A 27,446-nucleotide genomic window follows, 5' to 3' on the forward strand; every position below is an offset into this window, starting at 1 on the left:
CCTAGAGCGACGTAGCGACATACAACGGTCCCGAAACTGAAAGGCATTTGATAGAATGCGGCTACTGATGATTGAAGACTCTCAAGCACCCGATGAAATAAACACTGAGCAACATGGAGCTGACGGGGTGCCTGCCGTGTGCACTCGGCATGCCGAAATGGCAGAGAACTAACGAGGCAGTCACGACGGACATCGATCCAGAACCTCACTCCTTCACTTCGCTTCCTCCTCGAGCTTCCCAATAACCACACCATCTCCTTCCCAACCATTGTCGATGACACATGGCAGGACCAAGCCTGATGTTGACGTTGACGAAGAGGACGTGTACTGCACTTTCACTCCTGTCTTCCTCCATCCTCACTCCTCTCTCCACACCCACTTGTCATTATCATCCGCTCTCAGTTGGATACCAGGTCTTGGAACCGCCACTCGTTTCACTCACTTGCTTCTGAAGGCGGCACAATGCCTTTCGCCGACAACGTCTCGAGCGTCTCAGGACGCAACAGCAGAGCCAGCAATGTCTCCGGCATCACTGGAGCATCTCGCTCCATCCGCTCTCACCCCATGCCACAGACAGACGCGCTTTCGAGCGCCGGCATCCTCAGCATGCTAAAGACATCGACCGACTCTGGAGATATCGGAGCCTTGTCATTCAACACAGGTCGCCTGCCGACTATGCCACGCCCTTCTCATCAGAGGAGAGGCCACCACCCGAGGCATTCTGGATCAGCCAACCACCACGGCATGTCATCTCACCACCACTATGCTCCGTCTCAGACCTCGCGTGTCAGTTCGTCCCGCGAGTGGGACTTGGCCTCCGGGCAGCAGCGTCGCGGGTCTTTCACCAGCATGCAAAGCATGCCACCATCTATACCACCAGCACATCTTGGAAAGTCGGCACTGCAGATGCCACCAACCCTGGACGATATCAGAGACAGTCGATCGTACTCCATGACCTCTGCTCCACCCACTCAACCACTTCCGCGTCATCGTTCGGCAACAAGTCTGAAGAGCCAGGGACACGAGCCACGGCATGCTCATGGCCGTGCTGGCTACCCGCCGCAGGTGATGCCTGAGAATCGACCGCCATACGTCTACCCGACCCGTCTGAAGCGTCCCGGATACCGCTCACCGTCGCCTGCCTTGAGCGATACCGTTGTCCCGGGTCCACCACCTGCAGCTCAGATGGGCAGACGTCAGCGACCCGCTCGGCCACCCCCTCAGACATTCAACAGCGAGTACGGTCCCGACTACAACAGTGACCCGAGATACCTGAATGTCCGGCCGCCACCAAGAGCAATGCCGAACCTGCCCGCCAATGGCTTCGGTCCGCCGCAGCCACAATACCCGTACCAAAACCAGGCTGCCATGAGGTCAGCGCCGGGTCTCACGATGCCGATGAACAATGGCTGGCCGCACCACCAGCACCCACAGCAGCCTCCACTACCTGGACATCCTCAGCAAATGCCGCATCGCCCACCACATCCCGGGGCACCATACCCACCAAGGCCAGGTTACGCAGCGTACGGTCATCCTCAATACCCAGTCCACCGCGGACCGACTCCTCCGGCAGGCCCCAACATGGTGTCAATGGCTCATCATATGTTCCACAACGCTGCACGCATGGCTCGGCACCTCCCATCGCGTACGGATACACCATTGACCGGACCGCCATCATCCGATCCGCCATCATCTGGCACAGCACCTTCATCAAGCAGCCCGCCCACTCCAAGGGATCAGGACTCTTTGCAGGTGGCTGTTGACCCGGCTTTTATTGACCCGGCACTGGCAGACCTACCTGACTCTTCAAGCCAGCCGATGTTGGCTCACCAGTATCTGCGATACACAGAAGGTCTAGAGAAGGAAGCAGATGATCAGGATGTTGAGGCCGTACATCCGTCGGTCCCTCCCACTGGCTTCGTACAGCGTGTGAGAGCTATGCTGGAGAGCAAAGCAGCAGCCGACGCAGCGATCATGAAGGAAGCCGAACGCGAGAAGTCAAGCAGCCAACACGGTGTCCACGCCACCGAGGTTGTTCTGGATGCAGATGACCTTGCTCTCTATGCAGAGGTGGAAGAGATCCATGAGCTGGCGGCCAACGAAACTCCACGCTTCACTGTCATCGAAGAGTTTGAGGCTCCTGTCGAGCTGCCTGGCTCGCCGATCAGGCTTGCTGAGCTCAGCGCTTCGCCGATACAGTCAAAACGACGTCTCACAAGGGATCTTGTCAAAGCTGGGCTGGCCGGGTCGAGCGTTGACAACACAGAGAACAGCGAAGACGACGTTACTGGTCGTGCCAGTATCGACATGCTTGTCTCCCACAAGCCGAGCAAGAGCCACGATGTGACAATTGAGGTCAATGCCGCCCAACGCAGCGTCCTGGACGAGGACGACTTACCGTCAACACCGGCGGCAGCTTCGAACAACAAGCATGCAGATCAGGCGAAGGCAGCATCTGAAGCCGGCTCATCACCGGCGCTCGGGTTCTCAGCAGCAGGTCACGCACTTGGCTTCGATAACACGACGACTTCTGAGGACACACGTACTGAGGATCCTTTCGCCCTTGATGCGGACACCATCACCCTCCAGCATCAACAGAGCAAGGAGAGAATGGAGAAGACCACGCCGCATCATGCTGAGGCGAATCGTGAGTCCCAGCGTTCAGACACGGAGACCAACAACCCCGTCAGCCCCATCCTCGCTGGCCAGGAGGTCAGTCGCTACTCTGCCGTCAGCCCTCTGCACACGCAGACCCTTGGCATTGATGAGACCTTGCGACTGGCCTCCGAGTCAGGCCAAGATGAGACTTCTACGAATGAGCAGACGACATCGTCGACCGGCTTCGATGACTCGCAGCCTCCGCCTACCCCAAAGACGCCCAAGACATACTCCAAGTCCGTCCAGCTGCAGCCCGCCACGACCATGACCGACACTCCCAGCAGCAACCGCCTCTCTTTGCCGCCAGACCTCAGTACTGTTGGTGACAAAACGATGAACAGCAACTCCGAGATGGTCACCGACGTCGCGGTCCGCTTTTCCTTGCCTCAGACCACCATTACTGTCCACAAACCGCAGATCATAGAGATACCGCCCAGCAGCTCGCCCGTCCGAGAGCTGACGGAGCCAAAGCCATCCGAGCGAGCGCTTCAGCCAAAAGCGAAACACAACTCAGTCGCCTTTGCGGATGAAGTTGCTCCATTGAAGATCAACAAGAGACCAGAGCAGCATCATCCCAACCAGAAATCCATTGATGGAAAAGTCAACAAGACCAAATCTATCATTCGTCGGCCGTCACCGATGCAGGAAACTGCGGAGTCTGCTCACACCAATCGCAGCAGCACAACAGACTTGCGTTTCTCGGGTATCAATGGGGTGAACAAACGTTTCGGCAGTACCCACCTTCCCGGGCTCAAGGAGGAGTCTGTTGAGGAGATGAGCATCTCTGACAAGCGTGTGAGCGACCTCACCGGTGGCTTTCAGTTCCCCCTTCCAGCTCGCATCGCTGCCGTCAAGGCCATGCAAGAACGCCGCATGCAGGAGTCTGCGGAGAAGGCGAAGGCTCGTCGTGCTCTTCGCCATCCGGGTCGGCCGCTGGCTGAGATCCGGGACCTACCTTCTCTCAACTTCAGCCGCATGGATCTCATCGACAAGCTCAACGAGGCACTGGAGATCCGCCCGAGCAAGTCTTCCGAGGTAGTACGCCGCCGCGAGGTCTCCACCATTTACTGCCCCTCGCCACAGCGCCCGCAGAGCACAGAACCACTCAGGGAGCGCTACACGAGCTTCTTCTCCAAGCCAGAAGACTTCTCTTCGTTTTTCGTCGACCCTGACACGGACGATGAGCCTGAAGTCGACGACGAGATTGACGTTGCCGCTGAGGAAGGCATACCTGCCGTGGAAGTGCAGCCAAGCACAGAGGTCGACCTGGCCGAGAGCAACTCGCGCCCACTGTCGCCAGAGGACTTCATCAGCGTCGCCTCGCAGGTCAACAGGCTTTCGATCCCTTCGGTGTCGGCCCTCTCTGACCGTCTGTCGGAAATCTTGCCGAACCTGAGGGAGCTACAACTGGACAGCATCCTGGCCAACTTTGAAGGAGAGGGTGCCGGCTCCAACCCGCTTGGTCTACGCCCGGAGACTGTGCTTTCGAACCGTACCTCTGCTGGCTTTCGTACGCTGGCTGAGCGCGCTGAAGAGATTGTCAAGAATGGAACGCACGACTCGACGGTCCCGATGACGAAGCTGCTGGGCAACAACAAGGACCTGCCACCACTGCCAGGATCCGTGTCGGTCGACAAGATTTCTGCTGTGCTTGCCACAGATGGCAAGCAGTCTCCCTACCTGTCCGGATCGATTTCCGCGCCGACACAGCTGGGCAAGGACATCCCTCGGCCAGCATCTGCTCTCGTGCGTGACAAGCCACCCATGACTGAGGATGAAGTACGCACGCTGCTCCCGCCAGAGGGTAACCCCATCATCCGCAATGGAAAGCGTGCCATGGTCATGTCTACAGCCAGCACCAGGCCGTGGAACCAAGATGAGAACTATCCTTGGAATGGTACCAAGATCGACATGGATCTCACCGTCCCTTCGCAGGCTCATACCCGCAACTCCATCGCTGCTGAGGTGCAGCGCGAGCGCGGTACCAAGTCGCTCGAACTAACCAGCACTGGCGAGCCTACCAACACCACCAGGGGCATTGACATTGGCTCGATCTTTGAGCACAACCCTACCACCACACTTACAGAAGAACAGCTCACCGGCGTGAGCATCACTCAGCATTTCCGCAAGCAGTCCAAGCGTTCCATCATTGGCTCCATCACCAAGAAGATGGGGCTCGGCAGTCATAGTGATGGTAACACCACACGCACCATTACTTCACCAACGCGTGCCGAGTTTGCCAGGAGCCGCAGCAGTCAAGCCCATCGCCCCGGCGAGCGCTACCCGACAAGCAGCCTGACGCCGCCAGCGGTCTTTAACCTCGATGAGGTCCGTTCCTTCTTCTCCGACGACAGCTCGGACAAGGACCAGAACGCCTCCTTCCGTAAGCGTCTGACGAAACTTAACAAGAGCAAAGGCAAGACTGTCCGCATCGACTCCGGCCGCCACTCCATTGATGTTGCCAACACCGCTTACGACCCCGGAGAGATTGTCACAGAGCGCATTGGTGCGTCCAGTTCCGCCAACACCTATGATGGGGTCGGCATGGGCAAGACCGAATTCCGTATCAAGCGGTTCGGCGAGAAGCTGCGCCATCTCATGGCGAAGGGAGGCGAACTTGTCAGGTCCTGGAGCCAGCGATCAAAGCCGAGGGCGGAGAGGGTGAGGGAGGACTGGTTGTCGGACTCGTTGTACTCTGGTGTGTGATGGTCGGTGGATGTTTGCTGGAGCGGTTTGTGCTACGGTCTTTTGTGTTCTCGAATTGTAGCGAAAGCTTGAGCTATTTGGATCATGTTTTGGGGAGCGAGGAGCTAATGATTGGGATTGTTCGACGCGATGTATGCCATCTGTGTAGCCTTAGTTGCACATACAACCGCAATGAGTTTGAGCAGTGATGGTTCCAATGTACTCTATCAGCCTGGCCTGACTGATTGTCTGAAAGGTTACATGTGCCGTTGTTGTCTGGTGTTCAGGAGTCACCCCTCTGCTGTCCCCCGCCAACCCCAACGCGAACCTTACGCGACCCCTGCTTGTCCTTCGAACCTAGTTACTGCACCTCTTCGGAAGACCTCCTTAACGGCCTTCATTTGCTGCGATCGCCAACGCACCGGACGACCGTTGACAAGGCGCACGGACATCGAGAAAGTCGACAAGCGAATGCGCCACACGTGAATGTCGTACCTTGCTTCATGTGACGACAACAAGGCGACACAATGAGCAGCAACGCCGCGGCCGAGGGCGCAACAAACTCGCCCCGCCGGAAACCCAAAAAGCTCCGTAAAGGTGGGAGAGGAGCAAGCGTGGACGAAGGTAACAGCATGGCTTCGTCATACAGCCAAAGAGTGCAGAATGAAGATGGCGCGCAATGGGAGTTCTCGCGCGCGGACAGCGACCTCCCCGATCTGCCTGTGGGCGACTACAGCTTCCTGAACGGCGACCCGAGCTTCACACAGCGGTACGGCGAGGAGCGCGAGGAGGACATGGACGAGCACGAGATGCGACGGCATTTCATGGACGTGGAGTCGAGCTTCGTGCCGGACGCGCTGCCTGTGCATGGACAGCAACAGGAGGGTCGCTTGGGCGTCGACGACACGTATCTGGAGCTGGGGAAGCCCGGGCATACGCCGCCGCCGGACGAGATGTTTGAGACGTTTTCGGGGAGGAGGTCGCGGTCGCATCATCTGCATCGGCCCGAGCAGCATGAGGAGTGGACGACCAAGTCTACGCATGGGGAGGGCAGTGGGGACGAGGATGACGAGGAGGACTATGAGAATCAGGACGAGAGTTCTCATGCGGGAGATGGAGAGGATAAGTCGATCTCTCCGGCAGCTGCGGCAGCGCAACGTGGCCATACGCGCAATGTGTCTACCGCTAGCGTGCAGAGGATCATGTCCGGCCATGCGAGGAGGATATCAATAGAATCAAGCTCTCGGCCTACTACTCCTTCCACTCAAAGGCCGACGTCGAAGGGATCGACAATACGTCCTGGATCATCGCCTATGCAGCCGCCGAATGCTGGGAACAGTACGAGGAGCAGCACGAGGAGCGATACGCAGATTAACGGTGCTTCCGTGCCTTCGAGGTTCAGTTCGAGATCTGCCTTCCAACGGCAGGCGAGCCATCATTCTGCAGCTTCTGCGACCACCATGGACTCTGAATTCTCTCTCAGCGAGGCCAGCGACAATGCGGACTTTGCGCTACAGACTGGTGGTTCTATGTCGCGAAACAGCAACCTAGGAGGCGGTAGCATGCGACTGGATCAACTGGCTCGTCTGCCCAGCTTCGCCAGCGCGTATCCAGAGACGGAGGCGGACACTGCACCAGGACTCAGTCGTGGTCTGAGTCGCGGCTTCAGCAACTCCATCTTGACTGGCATGCGTCGAGGCAGATCCGATAACGACGAGAACCAAGAGCCGGAGACGCCCATAGTGAGAGCTGATCATGCACAAGCTCCTACGGACACGGTAATCGCGCAGCATGTCCAGAGCATACAGGTCCCTGAAACGATTGCGAGAGACTTCCGGGCTAGGAACCGGTCGCTCTCTCCCAACAAGCAGCGGCCTTCATCTTCCGGGACACAAGCGACAACGTTCCAAGGCGTGCCTCGTAGAACGTTGACGCTGAAGGAGCAGAACAGCAAGATTGACAAGCTGACGAAGGAGAACTTTGACCTGAAGTTGAAAATTCACTTTCTTGATCAAGCCTTGCAGAGTCGCTCAGAGGATGGCGTCAAGGACCTCATCAATCAGAACGTGCAGTTCCAGACTGATCTGGCAAATGAACGGAAGGAATCGCAGACCATGCGGCGCAAGATGCGTGAGCTGGAGCGCAGAGTCCAGGAGCAGGAAGAGGCTCTCGCGCAGGCTCAAGCGCAGCAGGAGCAGCAGAAGGAGCGTCAAGACGAGGACGACGATGATGATCCTACGCTCCAGGCTGAGATGCACGAAGAGATTTTGTATCTCCGGCAGCAGCTCGATCACTCTGAGAACAAGGTCACCACGCTTACTGAAGATGTCATGACGAAGGAGCTGGAGAAGCGCAAGATGGCGGAGCATATGCGCAGCATGGCTGGCTCTCGTGGCGAAGATACCGCCGGCATGAAGGAGACTATGGATATGTGGCAGGATCTACTGAATGCTGAGACTGGCCGCCGCGAGCAAGCTGAGGAAGACATCCGCAAGCTGCGAGAAGAAGTGACCTCATTGCGCATCGAGCGTGCTTCTCCAGCGCCAGCAAGAATGGCGAAGAGCAGAAGTAGGATGGGCTACGATGAAAGCAACGCGGGAGACTCAGAATATACGAATGGACTGAATGGCGGTTCTATCGAGTCATCCACCGTATTCGTCGAGCAGCTCAAGCACGAGAACGCAGAGCTCAGAAGAGATCTTGGAGCGCAGACCAGCATGCTCACCTCCCGGAACCGCGAGAGAGAACGTCTGCAGCAGGAAATTGAAGACCTCAAACTTCTGCAGCGAAAGAGCGACGGTGCCAGATCAATTGCGGGAGACAGCATCTTTGATCGGTCCATTTCGCGTGCGCACCAGCGCGCTCCTTCGAGGGCCAGCGATGCGGCAACTCAAGTCACAGAGACGGAGCGCGAAGATTGGGACAAGAAGGAGGGCCAGCTGCGAGATCAGAACGCTGAGCTCAGGCTCAAGTTTCAGGAGTTGGAGCGCACGCACAACACGCATCTGCAGTATGTGTCGGTGCTTGAAGGCGACTTCCAGCAGATGGAGAACGAGCTCAATGAGTCATTCGAAGACTCAAAAGCGCTGCAGATCGAGCGTGACGAGGCTCTGCGTGCTTTCGAGGAGAAGGAGGCGGAGCTTGAGAAGCTCGAACAGGAGGCGCTCGCTGAGATCGACAAGCTTGAGAAGGAGATCGAGAATTTGCAGCATCAGCTCGAAGATTCACACAAGAAGCAGCAACGTTTGCAGAACAAGCTTGAGCATGCTACTGACGGCTACAAGGGCTTGCAAGGCGAGCTCCGAGAGATCACCCAAAGCGTCATGAATCTTGAGGATGAGAAGCAAGCGAATATGCGTACGATCCAGACTCTGGAACAGCAACTCTCTGAGTGCGAGGACGAGTTGCAGAAGTACGAGCAGAAGTGCAAAGAGCTTGACCAGAAGAACCGCAAGCTCGAGATCACGCAGGAGAGCTTGCATTCCGAGATCACGTTCCTCCGCGACGAGCAGGAGGGTGATAAGATCAAAATCGGCGAATTGGAGGATGCGCTCAACGCTGCGCAGCAGACCATCCAAGATGAGCAGGAGAAGCTGCAGGAGATGGAGGATGCTATCAGTGATGAGCGGCAGCAGCGAGATGTACTTGAGAACAAGTCCAAAGAGGAGGTGCAGAAGGTTCTTGACGACCTCAACAATGAGAGCCAGAAGACCAAGGACGAAGTTCGTAAGCTTAGGCGTGCGCTGTCCGCCAAGGAGGTGGAAGCGAGTACCTGGAAGCAACGGCTCGAGGAATTGGAGCAGAACTTGCGGAGCGTCATTGGTGATCCAGACGGGACCAAGCAGAGCTTACTGTCCGACATCGAGAAGCTGCAGCGTGATCTCGAGACGACTGCCAACAGCCTGGACAGGGCGAAGATGGATATGGCTGATAAGGACCGCCTGCTCCGTCATCGCGATGGGCTGCTTGAGAGCACTAGCCTGGAAAGTCGGAGACTGTCTGACCTGCTCGACAAGGAACGTGCAGCCCGTAGGCACGATCTTGATCAGTTCGAGAAGGCTTCTCGCGGTCAGGCGACGCATATGCGGACGATTGCACAGCAAGAATCGCGCATGCTGGAACTCGAGCAGAACTTTACGCAGGACAAGCGGAGGATGGCCAATCTGGAGGAGCAGTACCGTGACCAGCTTTCCGAGCGGAACAATCTGCTGCTCGCTCTGTGGAATCGGCTGTCGACACTTTGCGGCAACGACTGGGCTCAGCACCATAGTCTGGTGGATGGCGAGCTGCCGTCTGTCGATGTCATCAATCGACGTCTGCCTACCTTCAACAAGAACCTGATTTCAGCCGTGAAGACTGTAGAGTCGCTGATCGGTAGCTTCAAAATGCGGATCCGAAGTATCGAGAAAGACCTGTGGAAGGACTACCAGACTCTTGAGCACAATCTCGACATGCGCATCCGACGTATGGACAACCTGGAGAACGCAGTGCGAGATGCGCAAAAGTCGATCGCAGAGGAAGCCGCCCAGCGTCCTCAGCTTAGTCGCGCCGGCAGCAGCAAGCCCATGAAAGGCAGCGAGGAGATTTCCAAACTTAAGACGGAAGTGAAGAACCTCAAAGCCGAGCTGAAATTCCACCGTCAACACCCCTCCGCCATCGCCCAGCAAATGATCAACCAGCAACAACAGATGAATCCGGACAACAACCGCCGTCAATCCATCAGCGCCTCGAGCGCGAGCATCAAATCCGCCAGCAGCCCGGCACGCTACATGTCGCAACTCCTGCGCCATCACTCCACCTCCGCCGTCGAGCAACTGCAAGCTACGCAAGAAGAACCCGCGCAGCAGCAACAACGCCAACAACAGCCCATCGTCCTGTCGACCCCACCGATCCAGCCTAGTGAGCAGCGGTGGGTGCACCGGTTGAAGGAGCTCGAGCGGCGGCTGAAAGCGGAGCGGGAGGCGAGGTTGTTGGATCGGAGGGGTGCGAGGCAGAGGTTGGAGGAGGGGAGGCAGGAGAATGAGGAGTTGAGGTTGATGTTGGAGCATGAGAGGGTGCGGCAGGGGAGTATGGCGGAGGCGAGTAGCGTGGCGGGGAGTCCGAGGAGGGAGAGTGATGTTAATGCTAGTAGTGGGGTGGACTGATGGGGGGTGTCTTTGTGTCGATTGGATGGGTCGAGAGTTCGTTTTGAGGATGAGGGGGATTTGTTGTCTATTTTGTAGCTTATGACGGCTGAGAGTCCATTCTGAATGTTGTTCAAGTATCTCAGACCGAGGTTTCACATGTGACTGTCCTCGTTCGAGTGAATGCTCCGGCCTAGTGAATTTAGGGCACGTGATTCAAGCAGCTCTTCTGAGACTAGCGTGATCTCAATAACCACTTCATGCTGCAAAACACAACCGAACTATTCAGAACAGGCCAGACAGATCACCGACCGCATCTTGCAAGGTACGTCTCTCTCTCTTTATATCTCGGTGACAGCAGAAAGTGGCGCCACTGCCCTCGCTGTACCTACGCCGTCAAGCATGGACGCCGACAGCAGCAGCGTCGGGCGTTTTGGCGAATTTCACCGCTTGCTCATGCCATGATACGGCACTTTAGTGTTGACGGACTGACAGAGATATAGACAGGCCAGTTGAAGAGAGAAGCAGCCCGCGAGGCTCACCGTTGCCCGGCATGCCGGCCATGCTCGACGACCCAACGGCGCCCGCCGTTTACCGCGTGTCAGGTCCCTCGCCATACCCCGAACCGTACGGCCCTCTCCCGCCAGAGATCACGCCGCGACAAGTCACCCTCCGAGACCGCACGACGATAGCCACCCTCCTCCCCTTCTCCTCCCCCATGCAAGTCCCGGCCAAGCTCACCGCCTACCTCTGCGAACTGCTCAACCGCGAGATCGAAAAGGGCGACACCTATCCCATGATGGACCCCATGCCACTCTCCTCCTTCGGCCCGTACTGGTTCGCGAACTTCGGCGCAATCATGGTTTTGGGTGAGCTGGACAACACCGAGGATGTCTTAACAATGGAAGCGCAGGGTACGGACTGGACGAAGCAGTGCTTGGGCAGCTTTTACGTCAAGCCGAACTATCCTGGCCGCAGCAGCCATGTGTGCAACGGTGGGTTTCTGGTCACGGACGCTTCGCGCAATCGTGGGGTTGGTAGACTCATGGGAGAGTGCTACTTGGACTGGGCGCCGAAGCTGGGTTACTCGTACAGTGTGTTCAACCTTGTCTACGAGACCAACGTCGCCTCGCTACGCATTTGGGATGCCCTCGGCTTCAAGAGGATAGGACGTGTGAAGGGATGCGGCAACCTGAAATCATACCCGGAGCAATACATCGACGCCATCATATTCGGACGCGAGCTCGGCGGCGACAGCGAAGACTACATCACCGAAGAGCGCTTCGACAAGATCCGCTTCTACCTCAAAACCGGCACCTACCCCAACGGTTCCGACCGTGCAGAGAAATCTCGCCTCCGCTCCGCCGCGACTCACTACCGCCTCATCCCCGCCGAAGACGATCTTGACGAAGACAAGCTCATGCTCAAGGGCAAGGAAGTCGTCTCAGACCCTCACAAACAGTACGAGATCGCCCGCACCTTCCACGGCTACACGCACGCAGGCATCAACAAAACCACCGCCAGCATCTCGGAGAAATACCACTGGGTTCGCATCAAGGAAACCGTTAGCGCCGCTATCCGCAATTGCTCCGAGTGCAAAGACCCGACGCCCAAACCACGCGATCCGACGAACAGAGAGCGCCGCACGCCCGCTAAGAACGGAGACGCGGGCTCCAGTCGTCCTCGTCGTGGCTCAGGCTCAGTTGTGGCGAACGGCGTGCAGCATCTGCAGGTCGTCGCTGGCGCTGATCCCGACATGGTCGTGGACGAGCAGCAGCAGCAGCAGCAGCAACACTCCGCTCCAGTGGCGCAAATGCAGCGTTTCGAGCACTACTCCGTCCCCGTCGACCCGGCCATCATGCACGGCATGAACAGCCAGTGGCACGAGTCGCACGCCATGATTCTCGATCCCGCGCCAAGAGACGTCGAGAAGGAGGAGGAGGCGGACATGGACGCGCGGTTGCGTGCGGAGCTGACGGCGACTATTATGCGGGACGAGGAGCCTGGATACCCTTCGCATGCACCGGGGACAGGGCCGGGTCAGTAGGATGGCCGGCCGTGTGCTTACGTTCGATGATGGCGTTGAAGGTGGTAGTCCGGATTTGACGGCTATAGTGGCTGCGGACGCTTTGCTATTTGGCGAGCATGAGTATCAGGTAGATGGAGAAGCTTGCTTGCTTGCCTCGTCCGCTGAGGTAGGTCCCGGGACGACAACATTGTAGTTGGGCCAATATCAGAATAATTGCACAATGGTGTTTCGTCCCGCCGTACTGCTCCAAATCTACGTAGTTCGAGTTCGTGGTCACGTTGCACTGTGATTGTCTGAAGCCCTTCAGCGAAGAGAAGCCGAAAGTTCACGTCAGCCGCCCCATCAGCGTGTTGGGGAGATTAAGTGACATTGGAAGTAAAATCTGAACTGAAACAAGCATTTGCACTACTCAGTAGTCCACCTATATACCACAATTCTATTCCTCCATGACCAGTGCCTCAGCTCCCACCCAAAAACGAACGCCGATGGTAGTAGAGTGACAAAAACAATTCCCTGCCACCAAAGTATGTACTGCACACATCATCCATACCACCCTCCGCCTCTGCCTCTGCTCTCCGCATGAACAGGGCCCTTCATGTCTCCATCATTCGGAAGAGTGAAAAACGCCATGGAAGATGCAGAATGCTTTGTTGGTCGATTCGAAGGAATGAAATTACAGCCTTGCTTCATTAAGTCGCGCCCAGGTCGGGCTTCGTCGATGTGGTTTGTTGTATTGCTGTTGGTACAGATGCTCGTCCCGAAGATGTCGTGGCCTTTCCAGACCGAGTGGCTCGCAGTGGCAGGCTCGAGCAATGTCGCCGAGGCTTAGACGTACATGTCGTACGCAAACACCGCTCGCTTGGCGCCGGCCGCGGGCGTTGCTGCAAATCCTCCTGAAGACGATGAAGACGAGGGACCACCACCTCCACCCGCCTGCGCCGTACCCGTAGCTTTGTTGGTGGTGTCGTTGTGGTTGAGGCCGGAGGGTTGCATCAGGTACATGATGCTCTCGCCGCCGAGAGTGCCCCACAGCGTGTCGGTGAGGTCACCTCCGTACTTGCCAGCAACGCCAGGGCCGACGATGAGGATGATGAACAGGAAGAACATCGAGAAGTAGAGGATGGCGTAGCGGACGACACGGCGCTTGCGCAGCTTAGACTGCTTGAGCGAGTAGATTGGAGGACGGATTTGGCGACTGCGGACGGGGTTAACAAAATGCCAGTCATGGATGGAGGAGAAGAGAAGACATACCTTGGACGCAGCCAGAAGAGCATGACCGAGTGGAACTTGTCAATGTACGGGACAAGCAACGCCGGTGCCAGAAGGAAGAGCAGGATGTGACCGAGGATGAAGTCACCAGCGAACAGACTCAGCTCGGTGATCTTGCACAGGAATTCACGGCCGGGTTGAGAGACGGAGTGCCATCCCATAGCGTACCACTTGCCGGTCCACCATGCTATGTTGGAAGTATCGGCGCGGAACTCTCGAGTCAAGGCCAGCGAGATGATGAGCTTCAGGACGAAGCGCTGGATGGCCATGGTCGCGATCATACCCAGAAGAGCCTTGGGGAAGCTGAATCCTTCGAGCACGTACATGCCCTCGAAGAGGATAAGTAGCGCGATGACCGCGATGCCGTGCGCGATGGCAGCCAGAACAGCACCGAACTTCTTGCAGCAAATACTGAGGACTGGACCCATGCAACATGCCATTGCGAAGAAGCCGATGGACACACCGGCGTTGATGCCAATCGGCGCAAAAGCAACAATGGCGAGACGGAGGAGTGAGTTCGTTGCGTGGAGTTGACCGTCGAGAGCGTTCGGGTTCTTCTGCGACGTGACTCCCGTCTGTGCGTTGATGAAGAGGTACGGGATGACTGTCACGGCCACGAAGACAAGCGGGCCAACCACCTCACTAAAGAACAAATTGGTGAACTTGGCTCGCGGTGTGTCGCCGGACAGCTTGGAAGACGGTTCGCCGAGCGCCTTGCGCTTGAAACCAGTAAGGCGGGTTCGGGACAAGCGGACGAAGCCGATCCAGGATGCTGAATGCGCCTTCGTGTTGCCTCTAGACAGCCAGCGGAGGAACTCGCGGTAATCGATGAAGAAGTCGGCCCAAGCAAACTGGTGCGGGTTGAAGAGGAAGGGCGAGATGCACAGAGCGAGCAGTGATACCCAGAACCAAAGTAGCCAGTAGCCCCAGACCGTGACTGTGCCGAAGAGCAGCATCATCATGCAACGGGCTCCGAGGTAGATCGATGGACCAGCGAAACGCGAGTAGAGGACACCGAAAGGCATACGCGCGGTGGCGAAACCACGTCCGGTACCGATGTAGCGAGCGCCGCCAAATGACAGATCCTGTTGCAGAGAGTAGGCGTAGATCTGGCAGACGAACACCTCAAAGAGAGGAGACAGCGAGGAGAAGTGCTTCGCGAGACGGGTAGCCGCGCGCCAGAATCCACGCTCCGTCAACTCCTGAATCGTCAGTGGGACGAAAGAGATGAAGAACACGATGAAGATGGAGACGATGCAACGCTCGATCCAGCCCATCAGTGGTTGGGTCTGCACACAGCCAGTCGGATGCCATGGGTCGGTCAACGGAGCGCCCTTGACCACGCGGCAAGGAATCGTCTCGTGACGAAGAGCACCCAAGTTGAGCAAGCACCACATGAAGAGCTGCACCGACAACATGATGAACAGGTTGTTGATGTGGAATCCAGGATGGGCGTAGTAGAAGGACAGGAAACGGTCGAGCGGGAGCTGTGTGCCGAGATAGTAGTATTCGCGGGACAGCATCTGCTCGCCCATACCAGTACCAATCTTGGTGGTGAAGTTGAGGATGGATCCGAAGCCCAAGTCACGACCTTTGCCGCACTGGTAGTATTCGCAGTGCTTGATGCGTCCGCCGCGGAGCAGAGCGTTCATACCAGCGTAGATGTCCTCGTTCAGGTGAAGACCCTTCTGAGCTTTGGAAACACCCCCGCGAGTGGTCATGAAAATGCCGTTGAGGAAATCGGGATGACCGTAGTGGAGCTTGCCTCCGATCTGAGCCAGTGTACGCGCGAAAAGAGTGCCGAATGTCTGTTCCTTTCCAGCTGCAACGTCACCAAGGATACCGATGTTCTCAGAGAAGATGTACTCGCGCGCACCAAGGATAGCGACTGGGTTGAAGTTTGTGGGCGGGATGCCAGGAGTGTAGGGCGATACGTTGTCGGTGGTCATCTCCTCGAACTCAGCGAGGACCGAGCGAATCTTCAAACATTCTTCCAAGTAGTTGTCCTGGTTGGCATCGATGAGTTGGATGTACTCGCCACGGTAGAAGATGAGACAGTGGTTCTGATTGTCAGACTTGCCATCACCGAGGATCGGGTTACCAGAAAGCATGATGCGGAACTTGGGACGACGCATGCCGTTCTCCATCAGCTCAGAGTGTCCATCGATGAGAGCGGAGTAGAGTCTCGGGTCTTCGCCTTCGTTTGCCGGTGGCTCCTCGTCCAAGTAGGCAATCTGAAGGTCGGGATATGCGCGGAGCAGGAACTCGGCGTTCTCACGCTCCTCCTTCGAGAACTTGGCGTAGCGCTGCATCGAAACACAGATCTTGAACTTGCGACGTGCCATACGCTCGAGCTCGCGCTCAAGCTTGTCAGAGTTTCCGCCGAACATCTGGACGACCTCAGGGTTCTCAACGCGGTACAACAACTTGATGGCGCGGCTGTAGTTCATGAAACCAGAGATTGTGCGGTAGAGCGTCTGTGATCGAAGCGAAGCCCAAATACGCGTGCGAAGCGTGTACTCAGGAGCGGCAGATTTGAAACCGATGCAGTAAAATGGCAGATCATCGATCTTGCTCTTCGCTGTGTCCTTCTCATTCTTCTCGTAGTCGCCGTTGAACTGAGAAGTTTCGTCCGCAAGAATCTTGGTGTCCTTAACAAAGCAATCCCATTCGTGTGGATGAAGCTGCTTGAGGTATTCCAGCATAGTGACACGCGAGTATGGCTCGTCTTCACGAATGATCTCACGAAGAGACAAGAGGATCTTCTCGCTGTAGTGAGGGATCATGACGGTGAAAGTTGGCATGTTGTCGACCGGCAGAGGCTCTGGAATTGGCGTGGACAAGGACTGGGCGAAGAAGGAAATACGTCGCTCGGCTTCCGACTGGGCTGGGAAGAACTCGGTCTTGAAGGAGTGGTCTTCCTGGGATACGAAGAAAGTGGGAGCACGCAGAGTACGCTTGCCCTCTTGCTCAGATGGCACCTGGTGATAGAGCAGCTTCTGCACATGGTCGATGGCGAGAAGATGCTCACGGTACATGGAGATGACGATGGCGTTCCAGATTTGCGAAATGAGCACCTTGGGCTTGTACTTGATCTCCATGTCCGTGGTAGCGAGGATCTTGGAGTAGATGCGCTTGGGCAGGCGGGAAAAGATATTTCGCCACGGAGTCCAAATCGACACACCAAGGTAGAAGGACCTGGCCACCGAGAAAATCGAATTCCAAATGATGTACCACAGGTACGTGTCCAGGAAGAAGAGCACCAGATCCGTGAAGTACATCAGGATGAGAAGGACGATTGGCTGATGCTTGCAAAGGATGTCCATGTTTCCATCGCCGAACAGGTTGTCACCCATGCATCGCGTGATCTTCATGGTAGAGAGAATTCGGATGGGGTCTCGCAACGAGAGCGTCAGAAAGAAGTACGACTCAGACATTTTGGCGGCGAAGACCAAAGCCCAGAGACCGTACGACATCCACATGTCGTTGCCCTTCAGTCGTGGGTAGCTTGCAGTGAACGTCTGACTGGCAACATACTGTCGTCGCTTGCCGTTGAGGTAGCTTCCGAAGAGGCCGCCGAGAGGCATGATGGCGAAAAACAAGAAGGAAGCCAGGGCCAGCAGGAATTGGACCACACCCAAGACGAGCGCAATCTTTTCGTGGGGGTCGAAGATGCCGCCGAAGACAAGAACACCAGGAGCGAGGTTGACAGCGAACATGGCGAGAAGGAGGAGGAGCCGCTTTGTCAAATGCTGTGCACCAGCCCAGCGACGAGGTACGTACAACCATTCCGCCAGGGTTGCGAGAATTTGGATGAGGCAGGCGAGAGTGCCGCCAAAGCCAACAACTGACCACTGCTGAGATACCGGAGGCTGGTTGTTGCGCTGTTGCTGGTAGTCCTTGACGTAGAGCGTGGGAGAGTTGTGTGCGGTGTAGAACCAGTAGACGACGACGTGGATGACCCAGATACGGTTGAAGTTCACTAGCAGGTGGAACCACGAGCGTGTCTCCTTGTACGTCTTGAAGAAGGCCTTCTTCCAAAGGACGTCCTTGAGCTTCTCGTACCTCTCTGCTGGTGGGAAATCGACCAAGCGAGTCTTGTCTTCGAAGACCAGGCGCTCAATACCCTCTGGGTACCAGAAGAGCTGGTTCATGTCGTCGTAACCAATGATCTTCTGGTGGTCGCGCTCTTTCCTGACGTATTTGCCGTCGTAGATCTCGTATCCTTGGTCTCTACAGTAGTTGTAAAGCGGGGTGATGCAGTTGTTCAAGAAAGTGAACTCTTCGACTGGCTCAACGCGGGCCTGAGCGGCCGGAGAGTTCAAGAAGTCGTCTGCGCATTTGAAGATGAAGCAGATGATTTCGGACATGAAGCGGACTTGATTAGCCTCGCCCCAAATGAGCAGGTACAGAGCCAGCTGGCGGACCCGGTCGTGCTGAGACATGCGGTTCATACGTGTCTTCCAGCGGTACTCAGCTGCCTCCAGGCTGTTGTCGCCCTCGAGGCTCTCCAGAGTTGCCTCTTCATTCTGTGGCTCGGCACCAGCCTTCTTCTTCGCCGCCTTGCGAGCCTTGCGGGTGGCGCGGTTGGCTTTTCCGAGCTTCATGTTGGCAAAGCCGACGGCGTCGTCCAAGTCGAGATGAGCGGCGAAATACCACCTCCGGTAATTTGCGTTCTCGCCCCCGATGTAGTCGGCGTGCAACGAGAGAAGGGCCTGGTTTGGCGACATACGGGATGCGCGAGAGTCGAGCAGAGTCATCAGGTGGTCAAACATGTTGCGCATGCTGTCACGTTGGAAGCCGAACTTGGCTGTGAGGTCCAAGAAGATGTCCTCAACTTCTTCCTTTGACAATGGAATCTGAGCATCGGAAGTCCAGGCAGGGTATGGCTCGCGCGATCGCTGGCCAGCCGGGAGCGCGCTTGTGTAGTCCATACCGTAGACCGGAGTGGAGGCTCCCGACGAGCGGTTGCCGCCGTAAGAGACTTGTGATGAAGGAGGTCTGTAGCCACGGCCTTGGCCCTCACCGTAGGAGTTGTAGCGCTCATCGCCACGGCCGTAGTAGTCCATCTCGGCAGCTCTGGCCATGTCGGACCTCATCGTGAAGTCACTGAAAGTCTCAGAGTCTTCCTCAGAATCGTGACCGCGACGGCCTCGTCGCGGCTGACCTTGGCCCTGTGCGTAGCCCTGGCCCTGGGCGCCCTGGTCGTAGTACTGATCATTGTAGTACTCATCTTGATACCCTTGCTGGCCAGCATCGTAGTAGCCGTCGTTGTAGCCTTCTTGGCCTTGGTAGTAGCCATTGTCGTCGTAATAGCCTTCGTGGCCGTAGCCCTGCTGGTCATAGTATCCTTGGTCGTCTTGGTAGTAGCCATCGTTCTGCTGCTGGCCGTAGCCATCATCGTAGCCCTGGTGAGGGTGAGCCATGATGGCGGTGTTGTGGAATTAGAGATTACTGTTGGTGCACAATGGATGTCAGCATCGAAGTCGATGAAGTAGCCAAGTAGCGGGAAAGGGGCGAATCTGCGACGGCGGCCGCAGCGATGAGACCCAGGTGAAGACGTACACTGTGCTTAGAGGTGAACCATGTGTTCTGAACGTGCCAGATTCGAGCGACAGTCGCAGTGGTGAATGAGTCTGCCGGACGGCAAAGGGGTGGTACTGCGTGGTGTTGTTGTGGCGTCAAAAGCGAAGGTCGAAGGTCGGCGACAGCGGTAAGCAGCGCGCGGGGGTGCAAGCAAGAGCGTGTCTGCTCCTGCTGATGCGACGCTGGAGAGAAGCACACACACGCGATGTTGTTGTTGCTGCACCACGGTGCGATGCGGTTGCAGGTGTTTCGAAGGAGGCGGTTTCTCGAAGCGTTGCCGGGGGTAATAATGGACGCGCAAGAGCGTCTAGGGCGACGCCACCTGATTGGCGGAGCGGGACACACACACAAGCGCACGCACTCCCGAACAACAGACAGCCCGCAGCCTTTCTCCCTCCAAACGAGTGTCGGTGATGGTATGGGAGGAGATGGGTGAGGTGTGAGGGTGGTGTCAGGAATGAGAAAGACGACGGGGAGAGTCGATAGTATCAAGGGCAGGCTAACGAATGGCAGAGCCGGCGAAAATATTGATGAGTAGGGGGAAGGGGCTTGACGACCGAATCGTCTTCCCTGCAATAGGATCAGCCGATCCACCAACCACGGCACGCTGGTGGACCTTCAACCATGTCCCAAACCGCATCATCCAGTCGCCGTCGCTCCCTGTCATATCATTTCGCCCTTCGCGCTACGGTGGCAGACAGCCCTTTGGAGACTGCTTGTTAATCAGCGCCAGACCGAAGGCCGTGAACCTGGTGTGCTCCGCCCCATACCACGCGTGCTATTGGCGTTTTTGCGCGCAAGACGAGCTCGTTTGACAGTACCGGTTATCTACGATCTGCACAGAACCAGCTCGCATTCAGCACAGTCTCCGCAGACTGCACGTTTACCAGGTGGCAAACGGCGGCTATTCTTGGGTGCAGAGAGCTCAGTGCTGCAGAACTGCAAGCTTCTGACCTCACACCAGGCCTGTGAATGGCAACGTCCATTGCCACAGACATTCGTTGACCTCACGACTACAGCAGCAAGTAACCGAGAAACTCTGCTTCGGGCTCGACCGCACCTTTCGAAGATTCCAAGCCGTGTCGCGGTCCCGGGGCGCAAACACTCCGTGGAATCCGGACGCTGATCAGCACAGTTTCTCAACCTCAACGGTTCTGGAGGGGAAAGTTGCGACTAGTGGCTTCGAGAGGCAAAACACCCAGTTTGGGCGTTGCTAGAGCCTGAAACACTTGCGGCACTGCTTTAGCTGCAGATATGTATCTTAGTATCGTGGGAAGCTTCCAATGTTGCACGAGAGACCCCGTCCTGTTGCCCTGACGGCAACAAGGCCTTCTCCAATCTAAATGCATCGGAACGAACGTAAAATACACATCTACCTACTGTCCACACCTCGACCTCTTATTTGCCTTCGTCAGCTCCAGCTTCTTGGTGGCAATGGGTCTCACCCCACCACAATCGGTACCTGCAGTAGACCCGCACAATGGTGACGGTATCGATGTGTGTTCGGTGTGGCTGTACAGACGTTCGCGACGTCCAAAGCTCATCATCCATTGACAACCAACAAGACCATTGAACAACTACACGGTGTCTAACAACCTGATGACTCGCGAACCCGTTCTGCCTGTCCACAGACGGTGGTCCTTGATTCCCAGGAATCGAGGAATGAACGACGCTTTCGAAGGCGGAGTCAGCGAAACATTGTTATGTACGTTCGTGTAGTCATGAAGCGATGGACCTTCGTCACACGCTTGGAGGAGACACGATCTGTATAGATGATTACACATGTCGTGCACGATGCCATACATCAATGGGTACCCGAGCATCGATACGGGCTAGAGTTCTTGACACCGTAGCCACGAACACGGCATTCCTCAACGGACGCTCTTCAACCAATATTAGTATCTCTATTAGTCTCTCTACGCTACTTTCACATCTGATGCAGTGTCGTTAATGCTGCTGCCTGTCCAGGTCCTGGAGCACGAAGGAACACGAGAAGGATGCGAGGACACTGATAGCCGCGTACTTCTTCGTGCATTCCCCAGGGGCTCTCAAAAGAGGGATTGCAAAGGCAAACATGTCCCCCTACGAGTGTCGACGCGACGAGACCACCTCGACGACCCGGCGTCCGCGGGCAACTCAAGTCTCTGCGTCGAAGGCGTCTTGCATATCCAGTAGTGAAGCGGTGATTTGTGAAATGGCCAGCGGGTGGCAAATATGTAGAGAGTTGTGATTGGGCGTGCCGTTCACAAGCAAAGGGAGACGTGCCGCCACGGCCGCGTGTCAGGGGCAAGAAACATCCTCGATCTCCCTTCTGCTCCGTGCAACGACCTCCGATCCACGCCTTCTGCTTCTTGTCGTGCACAAGATTCTCTTGACCTTGGCGGACACGTCTTTCCAATTGTTTAATCATTAGGCAACTTCAAGTCACTCTTTTCGCATCACCTTGACCGACGCGGACTCTGAAGCGCCGCTTGGACTGCATCCCCATCCCTTTGGACACGCGCCGCCATTCTTCCCCGGCATCACTGAACACATCGAGCATACCAAGAACATCACACCATGCGAAGCTTCAGCGTGGCATCCGCGGCAGCGGGTCTGATCGCGACGGCGAGTTTGTTCGTCAGTACGGTCGTGGCAGACGTTGATCCCATCGTCATCAAGGGCTCCAAGTTCTTCTACAAGACAAACGGCACGCAATTGTAAGCGCTTCTTCATCTTGCACGAGGCGACATGTGCTGACATACCCAGCTACATCAAGGGCGTCGCCTACCAGCAGAGCTACACCGGCGCAACCGCAGTGAAGGGCAACTCGGGCGACGATGCCGACTACAACGACCCGCTCGCGAACCCATCTGGGTGCAGCCGAGACATCCCTTACCTGAAACAGTTGGACACGAACACAATCCGAGTATATGCGGTCAACCCAAACTCCAACCACGATGAGTGCATGAGGATGATGGCCGACGCTGGCATCTACGTTGTTGCCGATCTCTCAGCGCCCAGCGACTCGATCGATTCGAACGACCCACACTGGGACGACAACCTCTACGCCCGCTATGCCAGCGTTATTGACGCTCTCCAAGGCTACAACAATGTCCTGGGCTTCTTCGCTGGTAATGAAGTTGCGACGCAACCAAACAACACAGCCTCAGCTGCTTTCGTGAAGGCCGCAGCACGCGACATGAAGTCCTACATCTCGCAGAAGGGCTACCGGACTATTGGCGTAGGATATGCGGCGAACGACAACCAATACATCCGCGAGAGCCTGGCCAACTACTTCAACTGCGGTGACCAAGCCGATTCCATTGACTTTTACGGCTACAACGTATACTCGTGGTGTGGTCAGTCCACGTACCAGGAGTCTGGATATGATGTGCGCACCGACCAGTTCGAGAGCTACTCCGTGCCCGCCTTCTTCGCCGAATACGGCTGCAATACCGAAGGCACGCGACCTTTCACCGAGGTGCAGGCATTGTACGGCCCTCAGATGTCCGACGTCTGGTCCGGTGGCATTGTCTACATGTACTTCCAAGAAGAGAACGATTACGGTAGGCAGTAGCCTCACACCTCGAGCCACTCATTTGCTAACGCACATCAGGTCTTGTCTCTGTTGATGGCAACTCGGTCTCTACTTTGGCAGACTTCAGCAACTACAAGACTCAGATTGCAAAGGTCTCGCCTACCGGCGTCCAGATGGGCTCCTACAACCCGACCAACTCGCCCGCCTCCTGCCCTTCTGTCGGTGGCCAGTGGAAAGCGGAATCAACTCCCCTTCCGCCAACTCCGAACCAGCAGCTCTGCTCTTGCATGACCAAATCGCTGAGCTGTGTCGTCAGCCCAAGCACGGATGAGGACGACTACGGCCAGCTCTTCGGCTACGTCTGTGGCAAGAACCCCAAGGCATGTGCCGGAATCTCCGCCAACGGTCAGAAGGGTTCGTACGGAGCCTACAGCATGTGCGAATCTTCCGAGCAACTCAGCTGGGTCTTCGACCAGTACTACAAGAGCCAGGGCCGTAGCCAGGACGCCTGCGACTTCAAGGGCATGGCTAAGCTGCAGTCGTCTTCAAGCGGTGGCAGCAACTGCAAGGCTCTGATGTCCGAGGCAGGAAATGGTGGGACTGGCACCGTGACTGCTGAGCCATCTGGGACCGGCTCCAGCGGTGGCAGTGGATCTGGATCTGGATCTGGCTCTGGCTCCGGATCTTCCAGCTCGGGGGCAGGTGTGCCATTGTCAGTCCCGGCCGTTCAGAGCGGTCTGCTGCCGGTGGCCTTCATCGTGGTGGTTGGCCTGATTTCTGGTCCGATGATGCTGCTTCTGTGAGCAGTCACGGCTTTGAGAGGGTGGATGAATTGGAGATCCATGTGCTTTCCTGATAGCGTTCTGTACGAGTGGGCATCAGATGGGGTTTTGCTGCTTTTTGATGGTCGGAATGGATGAGCAAGCCTCATGCTCGCGATCAGTGGGCATGGGAGCTTGTTCTGATGAGCATATGCAGCTAATTGATCTTCTCATAGTCTCTAGAATGTACAAATGCAGTCCAAACACTCTTGAGACTTAACAAGTGACTCGCCGTACGAAGTATCCTCGCGCAAAGGCAGGGGAGAAAGACAAGCATTCCTGGCTGGCTTAAGCTTTCCACGGGCGGTGCGGTGCGAGCCGGAAGGCCCAAAACCTTCGATGCGCTTTCGTACCTGAATCAACTAACATCTTCACTCAACCTTTTCATGCACTCGAACATGAGTCCAAGGGACACCTGATACAGCCACCGCCACTTGGCCTAATACTCATTGTCGACAATCACATGTCGGCTGAGGGAGAAAACGACTGGTCCGATCATCCTCCTCGCCCTCCCTTGCAGTCTCCAGGCCGCAAGCACTCCAACCCCATCGCCTCCACCTTCGCCTACTTCACCGACCCGCTGAGCTATACCGCCACGAGTCTTATGCGAAGACTGTCTGAAGACGAGGCTCCGACACCTTTGGCTAGAGCATTGTCTGTCAACTACAACGGCGCAATGACAGATCCAACATTGGGCGTCTGGCACCCTCACGACCCGCCTAAGAGGAAACGGTCGCCGTTCCAGCCACCACCGCTGACGCCTTTAGAGTTGAAGGGTTACAAGGCAGGCACGAGCAGTAAGGCAAAATTGTTGAGCAAAGTTCTTGCGGAGGAGATACGGCTATTGGTGCCTCCGCGACTGCAGCTATGCGACAGCTGGGAGCTTACATACTCGTTGGACCAGAATGGCAGTACACTCTCAACATTATACGGCCTGTGTGATCAATACAGAGGAAAGAGGGGAGGATTCGTGCTTGTCGTACGCGACGCAGAACGAGGTGTCTTTGGTGCATACCTGTCAGATCCACCAAGGCCTCAGTCACATTATTATGGCTCCGGCGAATGCTTCCTCTGGCGAGCGATCAAGCTACCTGCACTACCGGACCTGTCGTCTCTGCCTCCACCTCCGTCCGAGGACACGACGCATCTCCAGCGTATGACGACCATTGGTGCTGCGAAGAACAACTCTTCCTCAGCATCGCTCGCGTCGCTGAACGTGCCAAACGGCAGGAACGGCCATACATCTGGCACAGCAACGCCGGACCGGATCCGCTTCAAGGCTTTTCCCTATACCGGCGAGAACGACTTTACCATGTTCTGCCAACCGGAGTACCTCTCCGTCGGAGGCGGCGACGGTCACTACGGGCTCTGGCTAGACGACAACCTCAACAGAGGCGTCAGTGAGACGTGTCCTACTTTTGGCAACGAAGGTCTGAGCGATGAGGGGCCGAAGTTTGATGTTCTTGGTGTTGAGGTATGGCATATTGGGTCCTCTTGATCTGGCCGCAGACACTGGCCCATATCTCACACTCCATTTTTCCCTGCATGCACGAGATTTTGCGCGGCGACGGTTCAGCACATCATTATATAAGCTACCCCATCGACATTATAGCTCGAAAATTAACGAGTATGGCTTGATACGTTGCAGAGTACTCCAGCGAAAACAGTCAATGCCTCGGGAAAACGCTGCTGTGACAACTCTGGAATCACCCTCCGCGCCGTCAGGGCACGCAATACTCCTCAACAGGAGCATTGGGATGTACGGCTCCGGAGACTGGTTAAACAAAGGGTCGGATTGCACCTGGGAACAACGCCTCGATCACAATCTTTCGACCTTCTTAAAATGGAACAATGTCGCCTTGCGGAAACAAAGCTCTACACTCTCGCACGGGTCAATTCTTTCACTAGCCTTTGATGTGATTTGACACAATGGGTTGTCACTGCACAGGGCATTGTTCCGGTATATGTCCAGGCAGGACCTACGATGTCATCTCGGCCTACTGCTACAATTCACAACACACATATCCATACCCGAGAAGACTTCGAGAAAGCTTTGCTGGTCAAGGACGCTTGCCATGTGTCACGACGCTAGCCTTCCCGATATCGACAGGATTGAGCGTATCAGGGAGTACGCTACCCTCTTCCCGGAGGATGATCTTGGATATGACGATTGGACAGCCGACCAGGCGGTCGACGGAGAGAATAGAACCGTCAACGCCATCGACCCTGATTGGACCTGGTCCGAACAGCACCGCCTACGGGACATGAGGCTGTTCTCCAACTATGACGATCTATTTACTCGCAGGGACTTCAGCAAGAGAGGTGACCGTCCCGTGCAAGACGTCTCAACCGTCGGTGAGCAAGGGGAAGATAAACTGGGGCTGGACTGCCGGGCTTGGATGCATGAATGGCTGCTCATGTGCGTGAGCAGGCCAGGCACTGAAGCGGACAACGTAATCCCCAAGCAATATACGAAGGAGTTCAGGACCATCATGCTCGCGCACATGCCTGCACGACTCACGCTGGACACGTGGATCGCCAGGCAGGGTCTCGAGACTTTGGCTTGCCTTGTCCATGGAGACGCAGATCGAAGCGACGAGTTTCGGGAGTGGCAGCCCAGCGATGCAAATGGTGCTTACCAGACCATCTATACGCCGGACGGACGTGCCACGTTCGTTACCCCTTGGATGGGAGCCGGTGCACCCGGGCGCCTCATCTGGGCACCCCCTGGTGGTATCCATGAGAACCGCATTTCCGCCTTGCTCGTTCGGAGAATTGGGGTGCGGCATCATCTGAGGACCATGGAGCTGGGCTTGATCGCTCTGGGACGCCGCGTGGCGCGAGCCATTGCCTGGCGCCTTGTCAACAAGTACGTACATCCCATGACGAGGGCGGTCCGTCGTCCGATACTGACTCGTGCTCAAGTCGGCGGTGCTGTTAGGGAGATTCTCGGAGAGGAATGGTTTGAATTGCCGTTTGACACGGAGGACGACTTGTACAACTGGGACATTGACGAGGTCATGACGGCAGATCCGCGCTTGGACTTAGGAAATGTCTTCATTGATGGTGGGGAAGTTACTGTCAATGTGGATGCTGCCGGAGGTGAGGTTATTGTGGATGACTCTGATGAGTCCGACGAATATTGACGTCCCACCTGCGAAGACACCTGATGATGAGGAAATGCCTGACGGCTCCGACGACCATGGGGCTATCGAGGACTAGTGGAAGACTGTAATCGAGGTATCATGCAGCCGCACGTGGTATGCGCAGGAAAGATCTGTATTGTTGGCCGCATAAGGCTGAGAAAGCGCTCTTGCGGCCATGATGGCCCATGTTTTAACTTCCGTGGTTCCGTAGTTAGAAAGCATGTTACTCTACCTTACCGTATCCTCGCCGTTCACTGTTTACTCTCGCCTGGCCGTCTGGACTTGGAGAATGGGGCGGAATTGCGGATGCCCTTTCAGCTGTCCGGGTGTTAATAGTCGTTATTTGGGAGATAGTCCCACGTAGCTGGTCTGGTTTCCAAATCCAAGTTGTTTCTGTGCTGTGGCTGTGTCGCAACGTCGTGTCTTACTCGGCCTCAGACTTAAGTGTTGGATGACGAGGATGGCAAAGGACCAGCTCAGGTCGCCGCGTGCCAAATATTACCAGCCGTATGCTGCAGCGCCTCTGATTGTTGTCCTCTTCACTCATTGGGATCTTGACTACGCTCGTTCGAAAGGCGAGGTAGACAGCAGAGGCATCGGGAAGTGTGA

At 56.2% G+C, this 27,446-nt stretch overlaps 7 protein-coding genes across 7 annotated transcripts; 6 read left to right on the top strand and 1 right to left on the bottom strand.

The window, feature by feature from the left end:
• Window positions 1-462: 462 nt before the first annotated feature.
• Window positions 463-5,364, top strand: LTR77_003008 (uncharacterized protein; the record flags this gene model as incomplete). Its single annotated transcript, XM_064800266.1, has 1 exon — window positions 463-5,364. One exon carries the CDS (start codon window positions 463-465, stop codon window positions 5,362-5,364), a length of 4,902 nt encoding a protein of 1,633 aa, XP_064661605.1.
• Window positions 5,365-5,870: 506 nt separating this feature from the next.
• Window positions 5,871-10,487, top strand: LTR77_003009 (uncharacterized protein; the record flags this gene model as incomplete). The annotated part of the gene is made up of 1 exon (XM_064800267.1): window positions 5,871-10,487. One exon carries the CDS (start codon window positions 5,871-5,873, stop codon window positions 10,485-10,487), a length of 4,617 nt encoding a protein of 1,538 aa, XP_064661606.1.
• A 532-nt stretch (window positions 10,488-11,019) lies between these two features.
• Window positions 11,020-12,513, top strand: SPT10 (the record flags this gene model as incomplete). Its single annotated transcript, XM_064800268.1, has 1 exon — window positions 11,020-12,513. One exon carries the CDS (start codon window positions 11,020-11,022, stop codon window positions 12,511-12,513), a length of 1,494 nt encoding a protein of 497 aa, XP_064661607.1.
• Window positions 12,514-13,320: 807 nt separating this feature from the next.
• Window positions 13,321-19,190, bottom strand: FKS1 (1,3-beta-D-glucan synthase; the record flags this gene model as incomplete). The annotated part of the gene is made up of 2 exons (XM_064800269.1): window positions 13,321-13,690; window positions 13,747-19,190. The coding sequence occupies 2 exons, from the start codon at window positions 19,188-19,190 to the stop codon at window positions 13,321-13,323; spliced, it is 5,814 nt and encodes a 1,937-aa protein (XP_064661608.1).
• A 2,719-nt stretch (window positions 19,191-21,909) lies between these two features.
• On the top strand, window positions 21,910-23,673 carry LTR77_003012 (uncharacterized protein; the record flags this gene model as incomplete). Its single annotated transcript, XM_064800270.1, has 3 exons — window positions 21,910-22,049; window positions 22,099-22,898; window positions 22,949-23,673. The coding sequence occupies 3 exons, from the start codon at window positions 21,910-21,912 to the stop codon at window positions 23,671-23,673; spliced, it is 1,665 nt and encodes a 554-aa protein (XP_064661609.1).
• Window positions 23,674-24,154: 481 nt separating this feature from the next.
• Window positions 24,155-25,606, top strand: OXR1 (oxidation resistance protein 1; the record flags this gene model as incomplete). The annotated part of the gene is made up of 2 exons (XM_064800271.1): window positions 24,155-25,165; window positions 25,340-25,606. 2 exons carry the CDS (start codon window positions 24,155-24,157, stop codon window positions 25,604-25,606), a joined length of 1,278 nt encoding a protein of 425 aa, XP_064661610.1.
• Window positions 25,607-25,766: 160 nt separating this feature from the next.
• On the top strand, window positions 25,767-26,837 carry LTR77_003014 (uncharacterized protein; the record flags this gene model as incomplete). The annotated part of the gene is made up of 1 exon (XM_064800272.1): window positions 25,767-26,837. The coding sequence occupies one exon, from the start codon at window positions 25,767-25,769 to the stop codon at window positions 26,835-26,837; it is 1,071 nt and encodes a 356-aa protein (XP_064661611.1).
• Between the last annotated feature and the right edge of the window lie 609 nt (window positions 26,838-27,446).

The sequence above is a fragment of the Saxophila tyrrhenica genome (assembly GCF_035928015.1).
Source record: "Saxophila tyrrhenica strain CCFEE 5935 chromosome Unknown scaffold_4, whole genome shotgun sequence".
Taxonomy (NCBI): domain Eukaryota; kingdom Fungi; phylum Ascomycota; class Dothideomycetes; order Mycosphaerellales; family Extremaceae; genus Saxophila; species Saxophila tyrrhenica.